General features: G+C 34.7%; 1 protein-coding gene and 1 long non-coding RNA gene across 2 annotated transcripts in view; one reads left to right on the top strand and one right to left on the bottom strand.

Annotated features, from left to right (window-relative positions):
- The first annotated feature begins 359 nt into the window (after positions 1 to 359).
- LOC110223668 (uncharacterized) lies at positions 360 to 21,827 on the top strand. Its single transcript, XR_002328757.1, has 3 exons — positions 360 to 447; positions 21,083 to 21,145; positions 21,718 to 21,827. It is a non-coding gene; the product is annotated as an uncharacterized LOC110223668 (long non-coding RNA).
- LOC110223658 (solute carrier organic anion transporter family member 4C1-like) overlaps positions 4,524 to 21,967 on the bottom strand; it is a 114,030-nt gene continuing 96,586 nt past the window's right edge. Inside the window, exon 13 of the mRNA XM_021009296.2 lies at positions 4,524 to 11,052. Within this exon, the coding sequence (XP_020864955.1) occupies positions 10,892 to 11,052 (161 nt within the window). The 3' untranslated portion in view covers positions 4,524 to 10,891. The remainder of the gene's footprint in view (positions 11,053 to 21,967) is intronic.

The following is a 21,967-nucleotide window of genomic DNA, read 5'->3' as shown; positions in this document are numbered from 1 at the left end:
GTATAAAAATTGGATTTCCCCAGTAGATTATAAGATCTTTGAGGGAAAAGATTCTTGTTTTTGTCTTTGGGCAATGCCAAATAAGTCAAAAAATTTATGAAGCACTTACTATGTGGCAGATACTGTGCTACACATTGTAAATATAAATAAAAGCCAAAAGATACATTCCGTGCCCTCAACAACTGTATTCTGATAGGGAAAGGCAACATGTAAAAGAGACCTGAAAAGGGGAAGTAGGGGGAAGGTACCTCTGAAGTCCAGAGAGTTAGAAGGAGATCCAGAACTAGAATAGAGGAAGATTGTTCTGGGCATTCCTCAAAATGAAAGTTCTAAAAAGAATTCACCAGTGGGAGGGAAAGGGCAAGGCCAGAAAGGTCAAGAGGTGTTCCAGGGGGAGAAGGCAGATGAAATGTGGTGATCAAGTCCAGAGAGTCAGAAGCAGAGCTGGTAAGAATTAATGCTTTCAGATAGTAGACGCTTACTAAATATAAATTAAATTGAGTTGGATTTTAATAATCTTTGCAATGTGAAAAGGACTTTGTTAAATGATAAAGGGAAGAAGTATTTAAAGAATCATAATAATTTCCCAAGTGATAAAATGCAATCTTATTAAAGAATCAGAAATATACTTTTTACTATCTCAGGACTGTCTGATATTGGGGTGGGGGTGGGGAGGAAGACTGGACAGTTGTGAGTCCTAAAATTTTTATTTTCCTAAAGAAAGTATAGCAACATAACTGTTAGAAAAAACAACAGAGCCACCTGTTGGTTAAGCAAAGGAAATGACAGCTACAATACATTGTGGAAAGACTGAACTGTTTTCTTTTCAGTTAGTAATACAACTTACCACTATTTTCTAAGCAGTAACTTGGGATTTTTTAAAAAGAATGATAAAATTCCAGGTAATCTGACTCTACTCTTCCTCCCCATTACCACTAAGAAGGAGATACACTGTTTGAGAAAGACATGTCTCTTACAATCTGGTCTCCTCTTCCTCCTTTTCTTTTTCCTCCTCCTCCTCTTCTCTTCCTCTTCTTTATCCTCCTCTCCTCTTTTTCCTCCCTCTCCTTTTACCTCACTCCCTCCTCTTACTCCTACCGCTCTTTTTCCTCCCCTGTCTCTCCCTCCTTTTCCTTTCCCTTCCTCTGTCTTCTCCTCCTTTTTCTCTTCCTCATCCTCCTCTCTTTTCTCGAACCCCTTCTCTTCCTTTATCCAGAAGGGCTCTGATTAATGAACTTTCTTTCTCTTTTGCCTTTCCAGGCATCTCTAAGCCATAAAACTGAGCATCTATCTCCAAACTCTTTCAAAATTTAGCATCCCTATACATGTTGTCTCCTCACATTAGAATGTAAACTCCTTGAGAGCAGGGATTATCTTGTTTTCTTGTATTTTTATAACAAATGCTTAACACAGTGACTAGCACACTTTAAGTGCTTTAATAAATTTTTTTAATTAATTCATTTATTCATTTTATGAAGACTAAGAAGTATATTGACTCTGGGGGATTTCTAAGTTAGTACAAACATATGAGTCCACAAAAATGACTTCTACAAATTTAGAGTATAATTCTTTTTTTTTTTTGGCAATTGGGGTCAAGTGATTTGCCCAGGGTCACACAGCTAGTATGTGTCAAGTGCTTGGTCTGAGGCCGGATTTGAACTCAGGTCCTCCTGACTTCAGGGCCAGTGCTCTATCCACTGCACCACCTAGCTGCCCCTAGAGTATAATTCTTAAGAGTGATCTTTAAAAATAGAAGAGACAAATGTTTTTGCTAATACAATGAAATTTAACAACAAAAAAGAAATACAATGAGAGTTATTACTTGCCTTCTTTAACATGAGGTCACTTGAGTTTTATATCTCCAGGAAGCAAGACGAAGTGAATTAGGGTTAGAGGAAAGAGAAGGTGAAGGAAATGAAGGAAGCCAAAGAGAGATGTTGCCTCAATATACATTTTACAAAATTATCTATGACAAAATGTTATTCAAATCAGGATTTAATAAATGAATGAATGAAAAACATTTAATAGGTACTTACTATGTGTCGTACACTGAGCTAAGAACTGGTGACAGGAAAAAAAAAAGATATAATCCCTGGCTTCAAGGAGCCTATATTTTAATAGAAATGAATAGGGATTGGTAAGGCAAGGGAATTTTAGTATGATGAGTCACAGGGATACAAGTGCATCCATACGGCAATCAATTGACATCTCCCTTCCTAAAAGCAATTTAGGGTTATGGGGTATTTATTGGTTACTGTAACCAGAAAAAGATGTGGAAAAGGTTTGGGGGTAGGACACAGGGCCGATCAAAAACAAAGTCAGGTGGCTGGAGCTAGCTATATAGGATGAACTCTTATCGTAAGGACAGAATAGTCTCATGTTGGGAGCTAGAAATTCAGAGTTTGGCAAAGTGCCTGGCACATGGTAGGTATTTAATAAAGGTTTATTGATTGAATGACTGGAGGAACCAACCTGTGATAGAGAGACCAACCAGTAGTCTATTGAAATAGTCCAGGCATGGCCTGAATCAGGGTGATGGCAGTGTCACATACAAGAGATATTATGAAAATATAATTAACAGGACTTGGGAATAGATTGGATATGGTGGGGAGAGAGAGTGAAGAGTCAGGAATGATAAATAGATTTGGGTCCTGGATGGTATACTCAACAGTAATCAGAAAAAATTACCACAACTCTCTTTTAGATAGTGAGCTGTCCAAATGGGATTTAAATGTGACAATATAAAAAGTTGAAAGAGGTACAGAATTGTTTTTTCTGGATTACCAGACACAGTATTTTTTTTTTGGAATGGACTTTCTATAACACTATCTCTTTTTTTGCAGTAATTTCAAGACAATCTGTTCTAAAAAGACATGTAAACGCTCCAAATTCTTGGATATTTAATGGTCTTAAGGAGTCATAAGTATAACCTGTGATTCACTAAACAATGGTTCTCAAAGTGTTGTCCAGAGACCCCTGCAGGTCCCTGAGACCCTTTCAGATGGTCTGCAAGCTGTTTTCATTTCTAATACAGCAAATACTGATAGACATAACCTAGATGAACAAAAGCTTTCTGGGTTCCATGGTAAATTTTAAAAGTGCAAAGCCAACTTGAAACCAAAAAGTTTGAGAACTAATTGATTAAAGTAACTATTTAATGATGATCTTTCTAATATAGGGATAATGCTGTATTTTTTTATATGTTTACAACTAATCTTATAAATTCCTTATCATTGCCATTTACATTATTTTTTAAGGCTTATAAAATACACTAAAAAATTTCAAAACTAATCCCATTGTTTCTTATTGAAATTTTGGTTCATGATATATATGATGTGTAATCCTGATTTTTTTTAATACTGTAATCCAATTTTAGAATGTTTAAATTATTATTGGAAGTACTGTAATCCAAATAAAGTAACAAAAATGATTTTAGAGTCACTTCTTTCCAAAGAAGTGTCCCACACCCAAAGGGCTGTAAAAATGTTCTTACCCTTTGACCCAGCAATAGCACTTGTAGGGCTGTATCCCAAAGAGATCATACAAATGGGAAAAGGACCCACATGCATAAAAATATTTATAGCAGATCTTTTTGTAGTGGCAAAGAATTGGAAATTGAGAGGATGACCATCAATTGGGGAATGGCTGAACAAGTTGTGGTATATGAACGCAATGGAATACTATTGTACTATAAGAAATGATGAGCAGGCAGACTTCAGAAAAACCTAGAAAGACTTGTATGGTCTGTTGCTGAGTGAAGTGAGCAGAACCAAGAGAACATTTTATATACTAACAGCCACATTATGCAATGACTAATATTGATGGACTTAGCCCTTCTCAGCAATACAAGGATCTAAGACATCTCCAAAGGCCTCATGATGGAAAATACTATCCACATCCAAAGAAAGAACTATGGAGCTTGAATGCAGATCGAGGAATATTATTTGCTATATTTTTTTCTTCTGTTGTGTTTTGTTTCCTCTTTCTGGTGGTTCCTCCTATTGGTTCTATTTCTTCCTTTCAACATGACTAATGTGAAAATATATTTAATAGGAATGTATATGCATAGCCTGTATCAGATTGCATGCCGTCTTTGGGAGGGGGAGGGAAAGAGGGGGAGAAAAATTTTAAACTCAAAAGTTTATGGAAGTGATTGTTGATAAATCAAAATAAATTAATAAAAATAAATAAATAAAAAGATTTTTTAAATTGCCCACAATTTCAGTCTCAAAGTTTTTTAACTAGGAATGTCTTCCTGCAAACAAGAGGTAGATCTTTTTATTGACAATGTTGAATCCTCTGAATCTTTCCATAAAACTGAGATTATGTCTCAACTATAGAATTTTGTCTTAATTAAATAGTGATACATCGATAGCAATAGCAGAGTAGCCAGATAGTTTTTCTAAAGTTGATTGCTCTGAAATACAAATTTTCATTTACAGTATTTTGAGATGAGTACTTTCTGAGTATTGCTTCATCTTCATGATTCACAGAAAAAACAAAAAGCAATGTAGAAAGAGTAATTGTTGCAAATATGTCTTTGGACAGTTTATTAAACAGAGGGCCATTTTCAGAAATACAACAGTAATTACATTTGTTGAAGAAAGATTAAGCAATTTAGAATTATATTCTTTAGAAATTTAGGAATGAAATTGTTTGAGTGTATATGGAGTAGTTTGGGGAAGAAGTGTCTGTCAGATATATAGTATAAGTATACAAGTCCAGACATACTGTGTGACTATAAAGTAATGAACTATCTACCTACTTAACAGAGATTAGATTCCTTATGTTGTTAGAAATACCTTGTATGGTATCCATATTTAAATAAACATTCAATTTACTACAGTTGTACATAATACAAAAGTTGCATCTAACAGAGGAATCAGACATTATTCAAGACATTTATGTGTACTTCATTCAATATTTTTTTTAAAAATGCTTCCCCTTCTTTCTATATGTAACCAGGGCTTTAGCCTTCACAGAAGTACAAAAATTGATTTATCATAGAAATCAATATCTAAATCCCATAGAAAGACAAACTTTTTAGCTAAAAATACTTATTTAAAATTATGTTTGTGCATATAATTTGTGTACCTACAATGGCTAAACAAATGATTGTACATGAATGTAATGGAATATTACTGTGTCATAAAGAGTGAAGGATTAAGAACAGCATATGATCATGTATGACAATGAAGCATGAAATAACCAGAATCTGGAAAACAATGTAACTAGCAATGACAATGATATAAATGGAAAGAATAGTAAAGTGAAATTGACCACTGTGTAATTACAATGACCAAGGTTGGCCTTGGAAAAGAGCTAAGAAAATGAACCTCTTTTCCTTCTTTTAAGAGACACAGAACTACTGGTAGCTAATATTGAATATGATCTCCAACATGGTTGCTGTGTTGGTTGGTTTTGCCAAACTGTTCTTCCACCTGTTCTTTTTTTAAATTTCTTATAAAGGATGGCTTGCTTTGCAAAGCTATATTAAGAAATTGTGTGATGTACAAACAAAATACATCAATAAAAATAGAATTTACCAAAAGAAAAAAATCCCTGATTGCACAGCTCACTCTCTGTAAACTGTGCCTTCAATGGCTATCCACTTTGACTGCTCCTTATCCTGGCTATGTCTGTCATGATTTTTGTAGACTAACAGTCTTAAATTTTAAACTACAGTTTATTACTGAATGTCTTCTATTCCTTCACAGATTACATATGAATGATTAACAATCATTCAGTCAATAAAATATAAAGTGCATTGTGTTAGGCACTGGTGATTCAAAGACAAAAACAATAGTCCCTGACTTCAAGGAACTTACTATCTACTGAAGGATACAATATAGAGACAGAAAAATAACAGTAAGGAGAGCAGTAATTAGCATGGCCATCAAGAAAGGCTCACCAAAGGAGGTAACAGATATACTCTGCCTTGAAGGAAGCTAGAAATCCTATGAAATGGGGATGAGAATGAGGGTGAATTCCAGGCAAGGGGGAAAGCCTTTGCAAAGGCATGAAGACAGAATTGGGGAAATGGTGACTACACCAATTTAGCTGAAATACAGAAAGTATGAAAAGCCTAATATAAAGTTGGAACATTTTATCATATCAAAGAAATAGAAGAAAAGTGAATGCCCACCAACTGGAGAATTAGCCAAACATTGTGATATATGAATACATGGGAATATTATTTCACCAGAAATGATGGATATAAAGCATTTAGAAAATCTTGGGAAGAGTCATATGAACTGATGCAGAGCAAAGTAAGTATAATCAGGAAAAACAATTTACAAAATGGCCACAATTGCTCAAAGGAGAAAAACACTGAAGGACCTCAAAACTCCAATCAATATGGTAACTAATTGTGATTTCAGAGGCCTGGTGGTGAAACATGTCTTCTGCCTTTCAATAGAGATGTGATAAACTAGTGTAATGAAATGAAACATACATTTTCAGGCATGGCCAATGTTTACTTGTTTTCCTTAATTGTGCTTACCTGTTACAATGGAGCATTCTATGGAGGAGAGTAATCATTGGAAAACAGTAATGATACCAAGAAAAAGATAAGACTATAAATTAAACATTTTCAAAAAGAAGCCCAGCTATATTAGATTGCGCAGCATCTTAGGGACAGAGTGGGGTAGGGAGGGGGAGAAAATTTTAAAACTCAAAAGCTTATGGAAGTGATTGTTGATAAATCAAAATAAACTAATTTTAAAAAAAGGAAACCCAGAAACCAATTGTGCAAGATTTTAAATATCAAATGAGGCAGTTGGAATTTTATAGTTTAGAGTTTAGGGACAGTAGGAAGTCAATGAAGAATTTCAAGTGAAAGAGAGACTTTGTTATATCTATGCTTTAAGATTTTTTTTTGATAGTTGTATGGATAATGAATTGAAGAGGGCAGAGACTGGATATAAGCTATTTCAATAGTCCAGGTGGGAAGTGTTAAGAGACTGAATGAACTAGGTGGATACCTAAAAATGGGGCGAAGGGGATGAATGAGTTGGGCCTGGTGGTATATGGTTGTAATTCCAATTACCAGGAAGGTTCTTGACCTTAAGAGTTCTAAATTACTATAAGCTGTGCAGATGGAGCAGCCACACTAAGTTTGGTATCAATGTGGTGAGTTCCTGGGATCAGGAGAGGGGCTTGAAGGGGGAAGGGATGCATCTAATTGACTAAGGAAGGGTGGCTATCCTAGGTCAGATACAGAGCAGGTCAAAACTCCCATGCCAACCAGTGCCCATAAGTAGCTCCTTTCCTTCCAGCCTGGAAAAGATGAGGAGAGGAAGGAAGGAAGCAACGAAGGGAGGAAGGGAGGGAAAGGAGAGGAGTAAACAAAGGAAAAAAGATGAAAAAGATGTTATGGAGATAGAATTGCTAAGACTAACTGTATACTGTGTGACAGAGTAAAGAACAAAGGGTAACTCACAAGGGTGCAAAACAAAGTCAATGGGAGGATTGGTACATTCAATTGAAATGGGAAGTTTTGAGATTGGGAAGATTTAGTGGGGAAGCTAATGAATTCTGGTTTTGATATAAAGTCCATTGTGTTCAATACTGAAGCCCTGACATTCTAAACCGGTTTTAGTTTCTTTAAAGATATTCTACAAATTTACATGCACTTGGCATAAAATATTAAACTGAGTTTTTTGGTTAAGAAAATTAAGTAAAATAAACATCTTCATAAAATATGGTGCCCATTGAAATGAAAAGTATTTTCCTACAAGAGATTACTTCTTTATGGTTCCATTGTTGAAAAAGATAATTTACTCAATTCCATCTTTTTCAATTAACTATAAGAGGGAACTCTTTTATTTTACAAATAATTGTATATATATTGATTTTTCCAGTGCACTCTAAAGTTAATGTAGTATTTATTAAGTTTAATATATTTGCTAATATATCAAAAACCACCAAACATGTCAAATAGTTTCCAAAGCAAAAAGAATATTTTCCATTTGTAAAAAAATAAATTTATATTTATAAAGCAGCTTAATTAAAATTTTAAAAGGTCAATTTCAAGTAGACAAAAGTAAAAAATTTAAATAGTTGATTTTAAATAGCACTACAATATAACCCTACTGAATTAATCAACATACCAAACATTCTATCTTAATCTACATTTTAAAAGTGGACTGTTCCCAAATATTTATAATTTTATATCATTTGCATAGCTATAATTGTGCACAATTTGTACATATTAATGTTACATTCATATATTAAACATAATCTCAATACTCAAAAGTCTAAATAATCCAATACTGCACAACTGTATTCAAAAATAACAAGAATGTAACTTCTGTATTGAAGTTTCTTACAATTAGTGAGAAATGTTTTCCTTTTAAGGGTAAAATATGCAAACAGTTCACTGAACATAAATGGACATGTTCTGATTATAATTCACAGCTTGCAATTTGTATTGTTAGAAGGAATTCCTGAATTGAGGAGATCAAAGATTCATCTGAGTATTTTGAGTATTAACACTGCATTCATCTAACATCACTAAAGAATGAAGTGTTTCACATAAACGAACTTTCCAGATGACTTAAGCTTTCTCTTTTAAAAACGCTCTTTCTGTGTATATGTTGGGTAGGAGAGCAAGAAAAACATTTTTGGTTTCTAAAATACACTACTTTCCTTGTTTTATATATGCTGAATACAATTAAACATTTCTTGTGGATTCAGTGTCTTCATTGTGAAGATCACTTAATGAACTGTGATACAGGACAGTGATGCCCTGCTAAACTACTGAGGTATATAGTGACATTTGCCCCTACCACAAATGGTCTCGGACTTCTGCACATTCATAGTTTTTCTGTTTTTGTTGCTGTTGCTTTTAAATAATTCTTTTGCCCCATTTTCCTGATTTCATTCACGTTGCTCTCAGAATTTGTCAAGATCTGCACTTATGGTCCACCTATGTTCTTCCTCTCAACAGGTACAACTAATCTGATGCTTCTACCTTAGATATACTAAGTGCTCTCCACTCCAGTAGGCAAAATAGAATAGTATTTTGGCATTTGCTTCAGTTTCAAAGTCTCCTTGGTACTTAATAGTCATATATGAACTGATTTTGGTTCACCTTTCTGGTTCCTAACCTTCTGCTTACTACTCTCTGGCACCTTCATATATTTAATTATATTAATTAATATTAATTTCTTTAAATTTAATTTCTGCTTATCTGTCTGGTTTCTGAATCTTGGTTCCAGCATAACATTTGATCTGTGCATTCTCCTGGCCTCCAGAGTAGTTGGTAGACTTTAAGATAGCCTAGTTGCAGACCATCAATACTGTTAATTCCCTATTCCAGCATATGCCTGGTTCCCCTGATCCTAGCTTACTTCTACACTCACTGCATGTGTCACTCCACAGTTCCATAACTGACAGTGTTTGCCTCTAGAAGGTCTCCACTCACAGCTATTAGAATACTGTACATCATAGGTGTCAAACAGATATTTGAGTCTGGCTGCAACAAGATTAAACTGTAATGGGGAAATGTTTAACAAAATAAATTAAAATACAATGTAATATAAATAATGTTAATTAGTGGTTTTCTAAATCAAGGCATGACCCACAGGGATCCATTTCTATTTAAGTCTTGACACCGCTGCTATACATTATGGCTTACTAAAAAGCAAAAGGTAGTAAGGATTGCTAGATAATAAAAGTTACTAATCAGCAGTATTGCTATGCACAAAATTCTCAGTCAATAGGCTCCATACAAGTTGCTGAAGTTGGCTCAACACCTCAACTATGGGGTTTGTACATGGGCTTTGTACTATTTTCTCTGATGCTGAAAAAACTTTCAATTCTATGTTCTAAATGACTGAGGCTCCTAAAGCCTGATCCAACAACATAAGGTCTTACTGTACAGTTTATCTTGTCAGTGAAAAATTTTACTTTCAATCACATTTCTTAAAGTATGTTAAAGGTAGAATTTTAATATTTCATCCATAAGCAATCTATTTAATAGATACTTGCTACAGGTAAAGATTTGTGGTAAAAGTTATAGGCACTATTTTGAGGGCTGTTGTGGGATGGGGGCCCGGTTAATGAGGAAAATATATTTTAAATGATACTCCAATATCAGTAGGTGTCTCTTCAGGAATAATTTTAAAATAAAGGTGAACATACATTTACTCATTATCTACTATTATACAAAAAAGTAGATAAAGTGCAGTTTTAAAATGACTCACAATCCAGTAGTTTGTTATGATAAAGGAGTATCTAGGATAAAAGAACGAAAATTTGAAATAAAATATGGTCCTCTAATGTTGTCTCCTACATAACCAATGCAGTCCTAGGCCTATTTAAAAATAATGTGTAAGTACCTGAAAACTATGAATATGGCTTTGAATAATCTAAGCATTGACACCCTGGAATTAAAGTAGTTAATAAATAATAATAATAGTTTTAACTTTTTCTAAGATATCAGAGAAATTGAAATGTCCATAGCTCTTGTAAAATGGATTAATATTTTACTAGTCCTGTGCTAACAGTATCAATTACCTTTCTTTAAAATGTTTAGTTTGGAATTTAGTTTAGATAGATTGTCTTTGTTTTTATGTTCAGTTTGGAATTTCAGATACCTGAAAGTGTAAAACAAATATATAACTTTAATACTCCAGGTTTTGGAGCTTTTCACTGAAATTTAAAAACACAATATCTGCTTTCTTACTTTTGTAAATTGTAAATATTTCATCAATTGTAAAAAGTAAATATTCATTAACACCTGAAAATTGAATTCAGTTGTTAAATCTCTTGACCATACCAAAAGTGTGATTTTTTTTCTTTTGGTGTGGATAATGCTGCAATGGCAATTCACAATTTTTTAAAAAATCTAGTCATTCTGCTATTGCATGTCCTCTTCTTTTCTCTTTTATCCATCATGTCTTGTTTTGCTGTGATCAGGTTCCACCGGGACAGAAGCCACAACGACATTCTCACTCTGGAATGTGACATGTGTGCCAGAGGGAGGAGGCTTGTACAGGAAGATTGCAAGGATATTGAAGAGGATAGTTAATGCTTTACAACCAACACCTGAAAAGAAACACAAAAATAAATAAATAAAACCATAGGTTTCAGTAACTTTGGAAAAAAAATACACCCACTATAAATAAGTAATCAAGGATCTTAGTAGTCAAAAAGTTATTTTTCTCCTTTGTGAGACTTCCAAGTGAAATAGATTTTATTCATCAAAAGAAATAGTAATATAAACATATGCAAATTCCAATAAGGAATGGAATATGCATTTATTAAGCAACTACTATGCACCAGACACTTTGCTAAGCACTCTACAAATACTAGCATATGTGGCCTAGTTCTCAACTTTTGCCCAACACGACTAAATGAACTTAACCTTCAACGCCTTTTGCATAAGTAGAAAAATGGATTATCATAATTATTTCCTATTATATCAATATATATTGCGTTTTTCATAGAAAAAAGAGTAAATATCCCTTGGGTCAGTGTCTACCTTATTTACTATAGCTTGCTACATGTGCAAATATAAAAAAAAAGTTATATTTAACAAAATATAAATCCTGGCACCTCTATTGATATCAAATATAAATTTTAATGTTTTCAAGATTTGTGATTTTCTATGTAAAATCTTTTCAGATTTGGTGGGGGAAAGCTCCTACGTAAATAGATCAGACTCAACACCTAGGCTTCCACTTGTGAATGCAGAGAATTAAGGCATATTTGATACAGTTCAAAGAATCATGGATTCTGATAGGTTGCAAGGATCTCAGAGGCCCCCAATCTAAAATTTACCCAAACATGAGTCCCAATTACAATATTTTACTCCCATCTGAAGACCTTCCCTGCCTCCCAAAGTAGCCCACTGTACTTTTGAACTGTTCTAATTATTTGCAAGTTTTTCCTCATTTCGATCTTTGCAAATTCTATCCATCCATCCTACTCCTGACCTCTGGAGCTAAGCAAAGCAAGTCAAATCCCTCTTCCACAAGAAAACTCTTCAGATCCTCTTCAATTATTATATCCCCACTAAATCTTTTCTTATTTAGACCAAACATCGCCAGTTCCTTCAACTTAGCCTCTAGCATGGACACTAGGGATCATTACAACTTTCAATTGCCCTCCTCTGGATGATCTGACTTTTTCTAAAATGCGGCAATAAGAAATGAACAAGATTCTAGGTAAATTCTGAGCAGAAAAAAAGTAAAGCAGGATGAACAAATATTATCCTAGTTCTGAACAATATACAACTTTGGTAATGAAGCCTATAGGCGTATTATGTCTTGTCTGCCATAACACAAACAATTTTGAGTTTGTAGATCAGTAAAAGCTTCAGATTTTTTTTTCAGACAAACTACAGTCCAACCCCTTCTCTTCTGCTTTATACTTGTGAGGTTCATTTTTAAACTCAAGTATAAGATTTTATCATTTCCTATTAAATTTTATCTTGTTAGATTCAATCCAACACTAGCCTGTTGATGTCTTTTTGGACATGGACTCTACCACCCATTGTGTTAGCTAGCCCTTCCTTCACAAAACTTTCATTTAAAAAATAAAGTTTAGCTTACTAGCTGTGTGACCCTGGGCAAGTCACTTAACCCCAACTGCCTCACCAAAAAGCAAAAAATTAAAAAATTTAAAATAAAGTTTAGATTTTTGTATACAACTTATAAATAGCTAATCAGTTACCAAATTGGGTTTGCCCTATTGCCACAACATCTCTTGTATCTATCTCCTTCTCACCAATAGTATAGATGCTGTGTTAGTTCAGGCCAATACTGCTAACTTTGATTATTGCAATCAATCAATAAACATTTATTAAGCACCTACTATGTGCAAGTCACTATCTAAGTGCTTCCTAATTGATCTCTCTGTCTGCAGTCTTTGACCTCACCAAGCTATCTTCCATAGAATTGCTAACATGAAATTCCTAAAGGTCAGATCTCACCATATAATCCCGCCCTCCAACTAAAAAACACTGACAGCTCCTTATTTGTCTGGGACAAAACACAAAATATTCAGCCTGGAATTTAAAAGCCTTCTACATTTTCCCACCTTCCTTTTCTTCATTTATTCTCCATTCTACTCAAATTTCCCTGATAGTTCTTTACACACGAAATCCTCTGGCTGTCAAATGTACCTTTGCACAAACAATTCCCCATATTGTGAATACTCTCCTTCCTCACCTGAGGCTCATAAATTCCTTAGCTTCTTTCAAAGCACAGTACAAGTTAAATCTCCTACATGAGGCCTTTTCTGATTCCCCATTCTCTTCCTCTTGAGATTAACTTCATATTTTAATAGAGGGGGAAATGTAATACTGTTCTCTCTGTTTCAGGCACAAGTCTGACAGAAACAATTTTACTTAATTTAGCATTAATTTAATAGCCAATAGTGGGGGGGGAGGAAAGAGAAAGAGAAAGAGGGAGACAGAAAGGGGGGGAAGGGGGAGAGAGAGAAGAGAAGAGAAAGAGAAGAGAAGAGAAGAGAAGAGAAGAGAAGAGAAGAGAAGAGAAGAAGAGAAGAGAAGAGAAGAGAAGAGAAGAGAAGAGAAGAGAAGAGAAGAGAAGAGAAGAGAAGAGAAGAGAAGAGAAGAGAAGAGAAGAGAAGAGAAAAAAGAGATCCAAAATTACATAGTTCTCCATATCTGCAACATACCTCTTCCTACTCCAAGATAATTTGAAATAACATTTTTTAGGACTCAAGAAAAATCACAGCCCATAAAAAACATAATTTTGAGTTAACTTTTCAAAATGATATTTACTATAGCATTACATAACTGACAATTCTCTCCAGTGTTCTCCAAGAGTAAACAAAAATAAACAAAGAGACCTCCTCCCTATGATCAATATCTCAATATATTCTCAGTGGAGGTCATATCCCCATGAGAGGATGTGGAAGAGGAGACAGACCTCAGATGGATCTATTTATTGCCTAATCACTTCAGGTAGGTAATATTTTTAACAAGACAAGAGGTGCTCTTGATTCTAAGTCTTGGTTATTATCCTTAATGAATTTCTCAAAAAAAAAAGTCTTTTGTCCTCCTCCTAACCCACCTTCAAACAGAAGTCTGGAAAGTGTTATTTTTTAAGATCAGAGAATATTACAGCTTAATATTTCTAAGTAAACCAAAAGGGAGGTTTTTAATATGCTTACACAGTATATACTTTGTAGTTAACTTTTAGACATGTTGTTTCTCTTCCCTCACAAGCCCCACCACAACCACTTGTTGGAGGGGAAAGATTACTTAAGACCATGTTTTACATTAACAACACTGAGCATAGTTCCTTGTACAAAGTAGGCCCTTTACAAATGTTCATTGAATTAAAACTAAAAATAAAACTGTTAGTCACATAGTAGGTGTGCAACAGGTACTTACTGAATGAACAAAATGACACGATAGAGAGTTTCAGCAATAACTTATTTTCTACATCATCATTTTTAATTACATTAAATATAAAATTTCATAGTCAAAAAATGAGTGATCTCATCCTTTACAACATTATGGTTTTCTAGAGATCTTTCATTTTTTAATCATAACATTATCCTTAAATTTATAATAAGCTTTTTCCATCTTATTTGTTACAAAGTAATTCTATTATCTAATATGGCAGCAGTATGATGCATATAAAAGGGTTAAAAACAGAAAAGAAGAAATAACTAAGCAAACAGAATCAGGGAAGCACTAAACCAAGTTACTATATTTTTATTTTCTAAAAGAGTATAACCTCATTAAAATCTTAATGTTTGGAGACAGAACTAACAATTAACCCTCCTTCTCTCCCTTCTTCATTCTTCCACTTCTCTCTCACTTCTTCAGTATGCTAGCTATTTATAGAAAGTATAAATAATATGTAACTTTTGGTTTGTGGAGACATGGTTTGATCTCCAATATAATCAAATAGAAGTAATCACAATGATTTCATATTGTATCATTCTATTAAATTTGAAAGAATGTATTTTTCAAAATTCTTCAATAGGCATCAGTGACATTACAGAGTTTCCATATTTAACTGGATAATTTTTTAAAACTTTCAGCTACACTACTATTTTCCAGAAACATTATTTCTCACAATGATTATCAGCCAGGAAGTGAGGGTAAAGCATCATCCATAAGCTTCTCTGTCAGTGACAGAATAAAGAAAAAGCAAATAAAAAAAAAAGAACATTTTGAATACCTGATTAAGTTCTCTGCTTAAAAGGTAGGAAGGTGTTTGCTGCTCAATTTATTCAAACACTGATCCCATTGCTTTTGTGATTCAGTTACTTACTAGATTGATACTGATCTCTCATATATTACAACTTCAGACACAAGTAATAATAAGGGTTTTCCACTCTGGGAGCTTGCTGGGAAAAACACAGATCCTTTTTCCCACTTACAGTTCCTGTGGTGTTGTGTAAATATCATGGGTATCAAGAGACCTGAGTTTTATTCTCAGCTCTGTTACTACCTATTAAGTCACCTAACCTGTTTCTGCATCTGTAAAATGAGGATGCTTGACAATATTCAACCAGTGTGCCAAGCTGATTTGGTCATGGATGCTTGAAGGTTTGAAATGTGGAGAGGCATGAACATGAATACTGTGTATTTTGGGGAAACATCTTCTCCCCAGATAAAGTAACCAAAGCCCAAAGAAACAGAGCTATGAGATCGGTTCTCTACTTCCCTCCTTATAACAGGATGAACAAAAATGCTCCCATTTTTTCCACCATCTTAGGGATTTCTTGACAATACAGAGAATTCTGGTAAAACCAACCACCAAGGAAAACAAATTCCCTCAAAAACAAACTTGGCATTTAGCAACTCTTATGACCCCAAGGCTTGCTTACTTCACACTATTTCTTTTCTGCAGCAAAGTGTCTGTGTACTCTAAGTGAGCCTAAAGAGCTATAGAAACCTGTTGTGTATCCTAAGAAGCTGAAGGGTCATTACCAGCCAACAGTTTTCCTTACTTGCACTCATAATTTTCTTTTCCTTTCAGTTTGCCTACTCACTTTATTTAATCTCCAGTCAAGTGAACTTGCTAGTGGTAAGATTCTCAAGAAAACCAAGGTAAAATATTTACATAAATTCTGGTTCACAGATAAATATGCAGGATTGCATGGAATACCCACAATAGAATAGTGTCAGAAATGTAATGTACTAAACATAGAACAGGCATTAAATGGTGCAGTGGATAAAGAGCTGGACCTGGAGTTAGGAGGATCTGTGTTAAAATCCAGCCTTAGACACTTAACTAGTTTTGTGACCCTGGGCAAGTCACTTAACCTTGTTTGCCTCAATTCCTCATATGTTAAATGATCTGGAGAAGGAAATGGCAAACATTCCAGTATCTTTGCCAAGATAACCCCAAATGGGGTCCTGGAGTGTCAGGCATAACTGAAAACAACTCAACAACAACAAACATAGACCGATTAGGAATAAATGATTGCCTACTTCCTTCTCCTGCTCTCCTTCCTGATTCTTTTTAAATCTCCATTAGAGGACTGGGAAGAGTCCACATCTTACCAAGTCTGGGACTTAGCCACTTTGTGTTGTTGTTTTTGTTTTTCAGGGCAGTGAATCCTTTATTCCTGTTATCTAGTTCCAGTTCTAAGTCTAGTTGGTAGTCTGGGATTCCTTAAGAAGAAATCTGTTTTATTATCTCCATTAACTATAGTGGGTGGGTTAGAGTTTCTCTGTCAGTCCTCAGAGTTAAGAGTAGTGTGCTTTCCAGTGAAGATAGCTGTTTAATCATCTTCTCCTTATCTATCGAAGATATCCTATCTCTTAGTCTTTCCTCAGCTGAGCCTGCTTGCTTACAGAGGGCTGAATCTCCACCCTCCTAAAAATGAATCCCTAAGCTCCTTATTTGTCTTTCCAGTGGGTTTCTGTGAAGGTTAACATCTCTATTTAGTAAGTTGCAATGAGGGAAATCCAGTAGCCATGTGAAATATTATTCTCTTGAGATTTAAATGGATATGATTATACATTTAAGGAAAAAAGCACAGCTGGATTGAAATCTTGATTTGTTTTTGTAGAATGCTTATGTGTGAAACCATGAAAATGCTTCTTTTATTTTCTTAATGTATAAGTGTGTGGGTGAAGTTGAGGAAATTTGTTGTATTTTTATCTGTGCCTGTTAACATACGACTAACTGAAATGAGAGAGCAGAATCTTTCTTACTTCAGCCTGAGCAACCTGGAAAACAAAGAACTGCCCCTTTCCCTAAAAAATATTTGTACTATCAGTGTCTCCTTGTATATATAGAGCTTTGTAAACATTAATTAAATTAGTTGTTGCTGATTTTAGGTGTAAATTTTAGCTTTTCCAGGAAGAAGATATTTCTAAATGTCTACATTTTAAAGCTCAATCTGAGCAATCCTTAATCTCCTAAACTAGGTCACTAAGGTAAAGAGTAGAAAACAGAAGAATTGGGGAGGAGGAAGGTTCTCTCTTCCCTATCTCTTCTGAGGTATTTATTGCTGCCTTGAAAAATAAACAAAAAGGAGTTCAAAATTATTGCATGAGATATTACCTGAACCATGAGAAATTAGCATCGTGTAAATCAAAGTCCTTGGGAGTCAGGTTTACAAAACATGTAAAGGTGTTATATATTTTCATGATGATTTTAGAACAGATTATTTCATTGAATGAAAGAGAAATCTTTAAAACTTTCAAAATTTTACTCAGATTTCTTTTCTCATACAGCTATAAGATTTGGAAGTAATAGAATATAGGAATTTCTCTACTTAGCTCTTATGTGATAAACAAATTTATTTCTGTATCATGTTTCCTCAGAATGAAAGTATTTCTGTTCAAAGTAGAACTGTAGATTGTTTTTAACTATGATAAGAGTTCTTGAAAGAGAAAGCAATAACCTCAGACTGCCCTCCCCACTTTACAAAACCTAGGTCATTTATGTGTGCTGCCTTCTCCTAATAGGAATGCAAGCTCCTTGAGGTTAAGATATTGTCTAAATTACTTTTCTTTTGAGTCACCTTGGGGGCAGCTAGGTGATGCAACAGATGGAGCTCTGGCCTGGGAGTCAGGAGGACCTGAATTCCAACCTGGCCTCCGACACTTGGCACTTATTAGTTGTGTGACCCTGGGCAAGTTACTTAACCCTGATTGCCTCACCAAAAAAAAAAAAAAAGAAAAGAAAAGAAAAAAAAAGGGATCACCTAGCACAGTACCTGGCACATAGTAAGTACTTAAGAAATTGTTTTTAATTCATTCATTCATTGCTTTGTTATGTTCAAGTGATTATTAGAAGCCATTAGCCCCTTTGATCACTTTCATTTTTTCTGAAACAAGTTAAAGTTTCCCTAATGTGACCAAGTTATATTTGTTAAATGGAAAAAAATTATATTATTCTTTGTATTCTTGAGATTCTGGGCCTGTATACCATATGACATTTCAAAAGTGTTTGAATAAGATTTTTTCTTGTAAAAATGTACAACTGTAAATGGACCTTCAGAAGTTTATGGCTCCACCCACAATGAGTGGTGATAAGGTAGAGTATGAAAGGCTGATGGAATCTTACAGGATTCCTGGGAGAATTTCCTGGAGCCTGGTGGAAAAGTCAGAGGAGTCCCAAAATAGTGTAGCCAGGTGCTACGAGAGATTTCTGGAGGAGAGGAGGACAGAGGAAAAGGGGGTAGAATATGTGTTTGGGCTTGAAATAAAGCTAAACACCACCACTATCACTCCTTCCTACTAGCAGAGGTTCCCAAAGTGACCCATACTGAGCAGTGGTGGGTGCTGGATTGATCCAGGAGGTGGTAGTAGCTTCAGGTGCAGGAATTGAATAAAAGTAAGGGGGAAGAAATATAAGGAAAGAAGAGAAGAAAATTTTGAAAAATTTTTAAAAAGATAAAAATTTTTAAATACATGTTTCATTGGTTGTGTAACAGAGTCAAAGTCATAGTGATTACATTATTTTCCAAATAAATACACAAAATGCAAGTTATAACCAATCAGTCAAGTCCACTGACAGGTCTCAACAAGCAAATGTTGGCAGGTAAGGATGTCGTGCATTGTCAGGGAATCCAGTATGCATCAGGAGGAATGTGTGTGTGTGTGTGTGTGTGTGTAATGATACATTTACAATACAATACTATAAGGTTACATGATATAATATTGTGTCATCAAAATTTCAATGCAGAAGGGGCAGATAGGTGTCGCAATGGAGTCAGGAGGACCTGAATTCAAATCCTGCCTCAGACACTTGACACTTACTAGCTGTATGATCCTGGGCAAGTGAAACCCAATTGTCTCACCAAAAAGCAAAAAAAAAAAATTCAATGCAAGGAAACAAAACAAATTCACAATAAGTTATTATATTTAAGATGCGTCATTTCAAATATATGTATTTTTTTAAATGACACAAATATTTTTTTAAATCATTAAAGGAAAAAAATAAATAAAAAATAAAAATCATTAAAGGGTTAAAGAAAGTCGATTTCCAGGTCGATTTTTTTTAAAAGGGGGTAGGAGACCAAATAAGTTTGGGAATCTCCGTACGAGAGCCTCAGACACTCAAACTACATAAATCGACTGGTAACTAGCAACCACATGGCAACTCTCTAACCAACTGTTGGTGCCTTACCAGAGAACTGAGGAACAGAGGGACAGGTCATTAGAACAGGTTACTGTGTAGAAGTCTTCTGATCATGTAGACAGGTGAAAAAACTGGCGGACAGGGGAGAGAAGGGATTTTAGAGGGGTGTGTGGATTAGGATTTGGGAGAGTGAGAGGAGAGGATGGGGAGGACTTTTGGAAGGCTATGTGGATTGAGATTGGGAGGGAATGGGGGAGTACTTTTGGAGGGGTAGGTGAAGTAGGGGGTGGGGTAGGAAAAGAAGATAACAGGGATAGGGTAAAAAGAGAGGCTTAGAAAGAAAATTGTGAGTAAAAATAAGATGGAAAGCACCGGCCCTCAAGTCAGGAGGATTTGAGTTCAAATATTGCCTCAGACCAAACACTTGACACTTGCTAGCTATGTGACCCTGGGCAAGTCACTTAACCCCATTGCCTCAAAAAAAAATTATAATTCCTATGGATGAATTTCCTCCATCTTTTTTTTTATTTTTTAGGCAATTGGGGTTAAGTGACTTTCCCAGGGCCACAAAGCTAGTGAGTGTCAAGTATCTGAGGCAGGATTTGAACTCTGATCCTCCTGACTCCAAGGCTAGAACTCTATCCACTGTGCCACCTAGCTGCCCAGTAATATTATTTTAAGAATGACTTTGAGCAACTAAGTCATTTTGACTATTATAAATATGCATATTAAAAATAAAGGACATATGAAGAAAGATGCTATCTGTATCCAGAGAAAGAACTAATAAATATAAGCATGTATAGAATAATTTTACATACATACTTATTTGTGTCTACAGGTAGCCATTTCTAGGATGGAGGGAGGAAAAAAAGGGAAAAAAAGGAAATTCACATGATAACTTCCTTGTACATTTGGAGGGAATAGCCAATTGTACATGGCAGATTTGCAGTTTCATGTGCAATCATCTTTTTTGAATTGTGCTGTGTTATAGAAATGTTTGTTTTGTTCCATAAATTGAAAATAATATTTTTTTAAAAAAGGAATTACACACATGACAAAAGGGTGGATTATACACTATTAATTTTGAATAATTGGATATAGCTGTCACTAATTATTATCCATTAACAATTAAACATTGTATGCTAATTATGGATTACTGATTGGAATTAGATTATTTGTTATTAATTATTGTTGGCTTCTATTATTGGTTATCAATAACTGGTTTTTAGTGATTATTTATAACTATGGGTTTTCAGTTTTGGATACTGTTTTTTATTATAATAAACCCTGATTTTAGATTAGAATTAATTTTTGGAAAATCCCCTGAAACATTTTTCCTTAAAGAAAATTATTTCTCCATGCTATGGGCTCAAGCTCCTTGAGGTAAGGGGAACTTGACTGGTATAATTTAAAGCCTTTTAATTAACCCACTTTCTAGTCATATAATGTTAGGGAATAGGTCAAAAGAAATTAAATAACAGACCACTTTTGTACTTTTAGATATGATGAGCTTTCAAATGGCTGTTAACAATTGATGTTGTGTATAGGTTTTCATCTCCAGAAACTAGAACCTCCATTGCAAGTCATCTAGAAGAAAAGAGCAATATCAGGTACCAGCCACTAACATTATTATTGAATAAGGCTTTCAACCTGGGAGCTACAGAACCTCCCTTTAAGATTCTACAGCTTGACAATGAAACAGGAGGACAGAATCAATGTGCTAGCCTACAAGGCAAGATAGGTTCAGTTTGGCTTCCTAGAGATCACTTTGCAATTTACAGAACCATATCCAACAGAAATATATTCCTCTAGCTACAATACTCCACTTCCCCTCCTAAAGTAAATACCTTTTATTAATGAATGCCTCAGGACATATTCAGTTTCACCATTTATCCTTAAATCCACAATGATGGAAATACAGGGATAAAATAATTTCCTTGTGAAATCAACCATTTCCTAATTGCATTCTAACTGTATCCCTGGCTTGTATTCTAAATTATAATAATAAAGGGGATTTTTCTAACTGTGGCAGAGGGGCAAAGAGGGAGGGAGATGGTAGATTGAGGAAACTGTGGACCAAATAGAAGCAACTATTCTGATTTTCATACTGAAAATTGCCATAGGTACATAATTTTACATCAAATTGGAAGAGTTTTGTTAATTTTTATTCTTCCTCTCACAGAACCCACATTTGTAGCATAAGGGATGCCAGGCTTCCATGAAACAAAATCATCAGGCAAACATTGGACTGGAAGATCTCTAAAGTTCCTTGAAGCTCCAACAGTCTTTGGATCCATGACATTTATTCTAATCTATTCTCAATTAATATTGCCATCTCATCATTAATCAGTGGTTGAGTCAAGCTCTTTATGATCTTTTAAGATTACGAATTTCCACTTTTAACTGCCAAATTTATCTTCTTAAGTCAGGGA

Source organism: Phascolarctos cinereus, unplaced genomic scaffold, assembly GCF_003287225.1.
Source record: "Phascolarctos cinereus isolate Bilbo 61053 unplaced genomic scaffold, phaCin_HiC Scaffold_4;HRSCAF=312, whole genome shotgun sequence".
Taxonomy (NCBI): domain Eukaryota; kingdom Metazoa; phylum Chordata; class Mammalia; order Diprotodontia; family Phascolarctidae; genus Phascolarctos; species Phascolarctos cinereus.
This window is presented reverse-complemented; position numbering and strand designations above follow the sequence as displayed.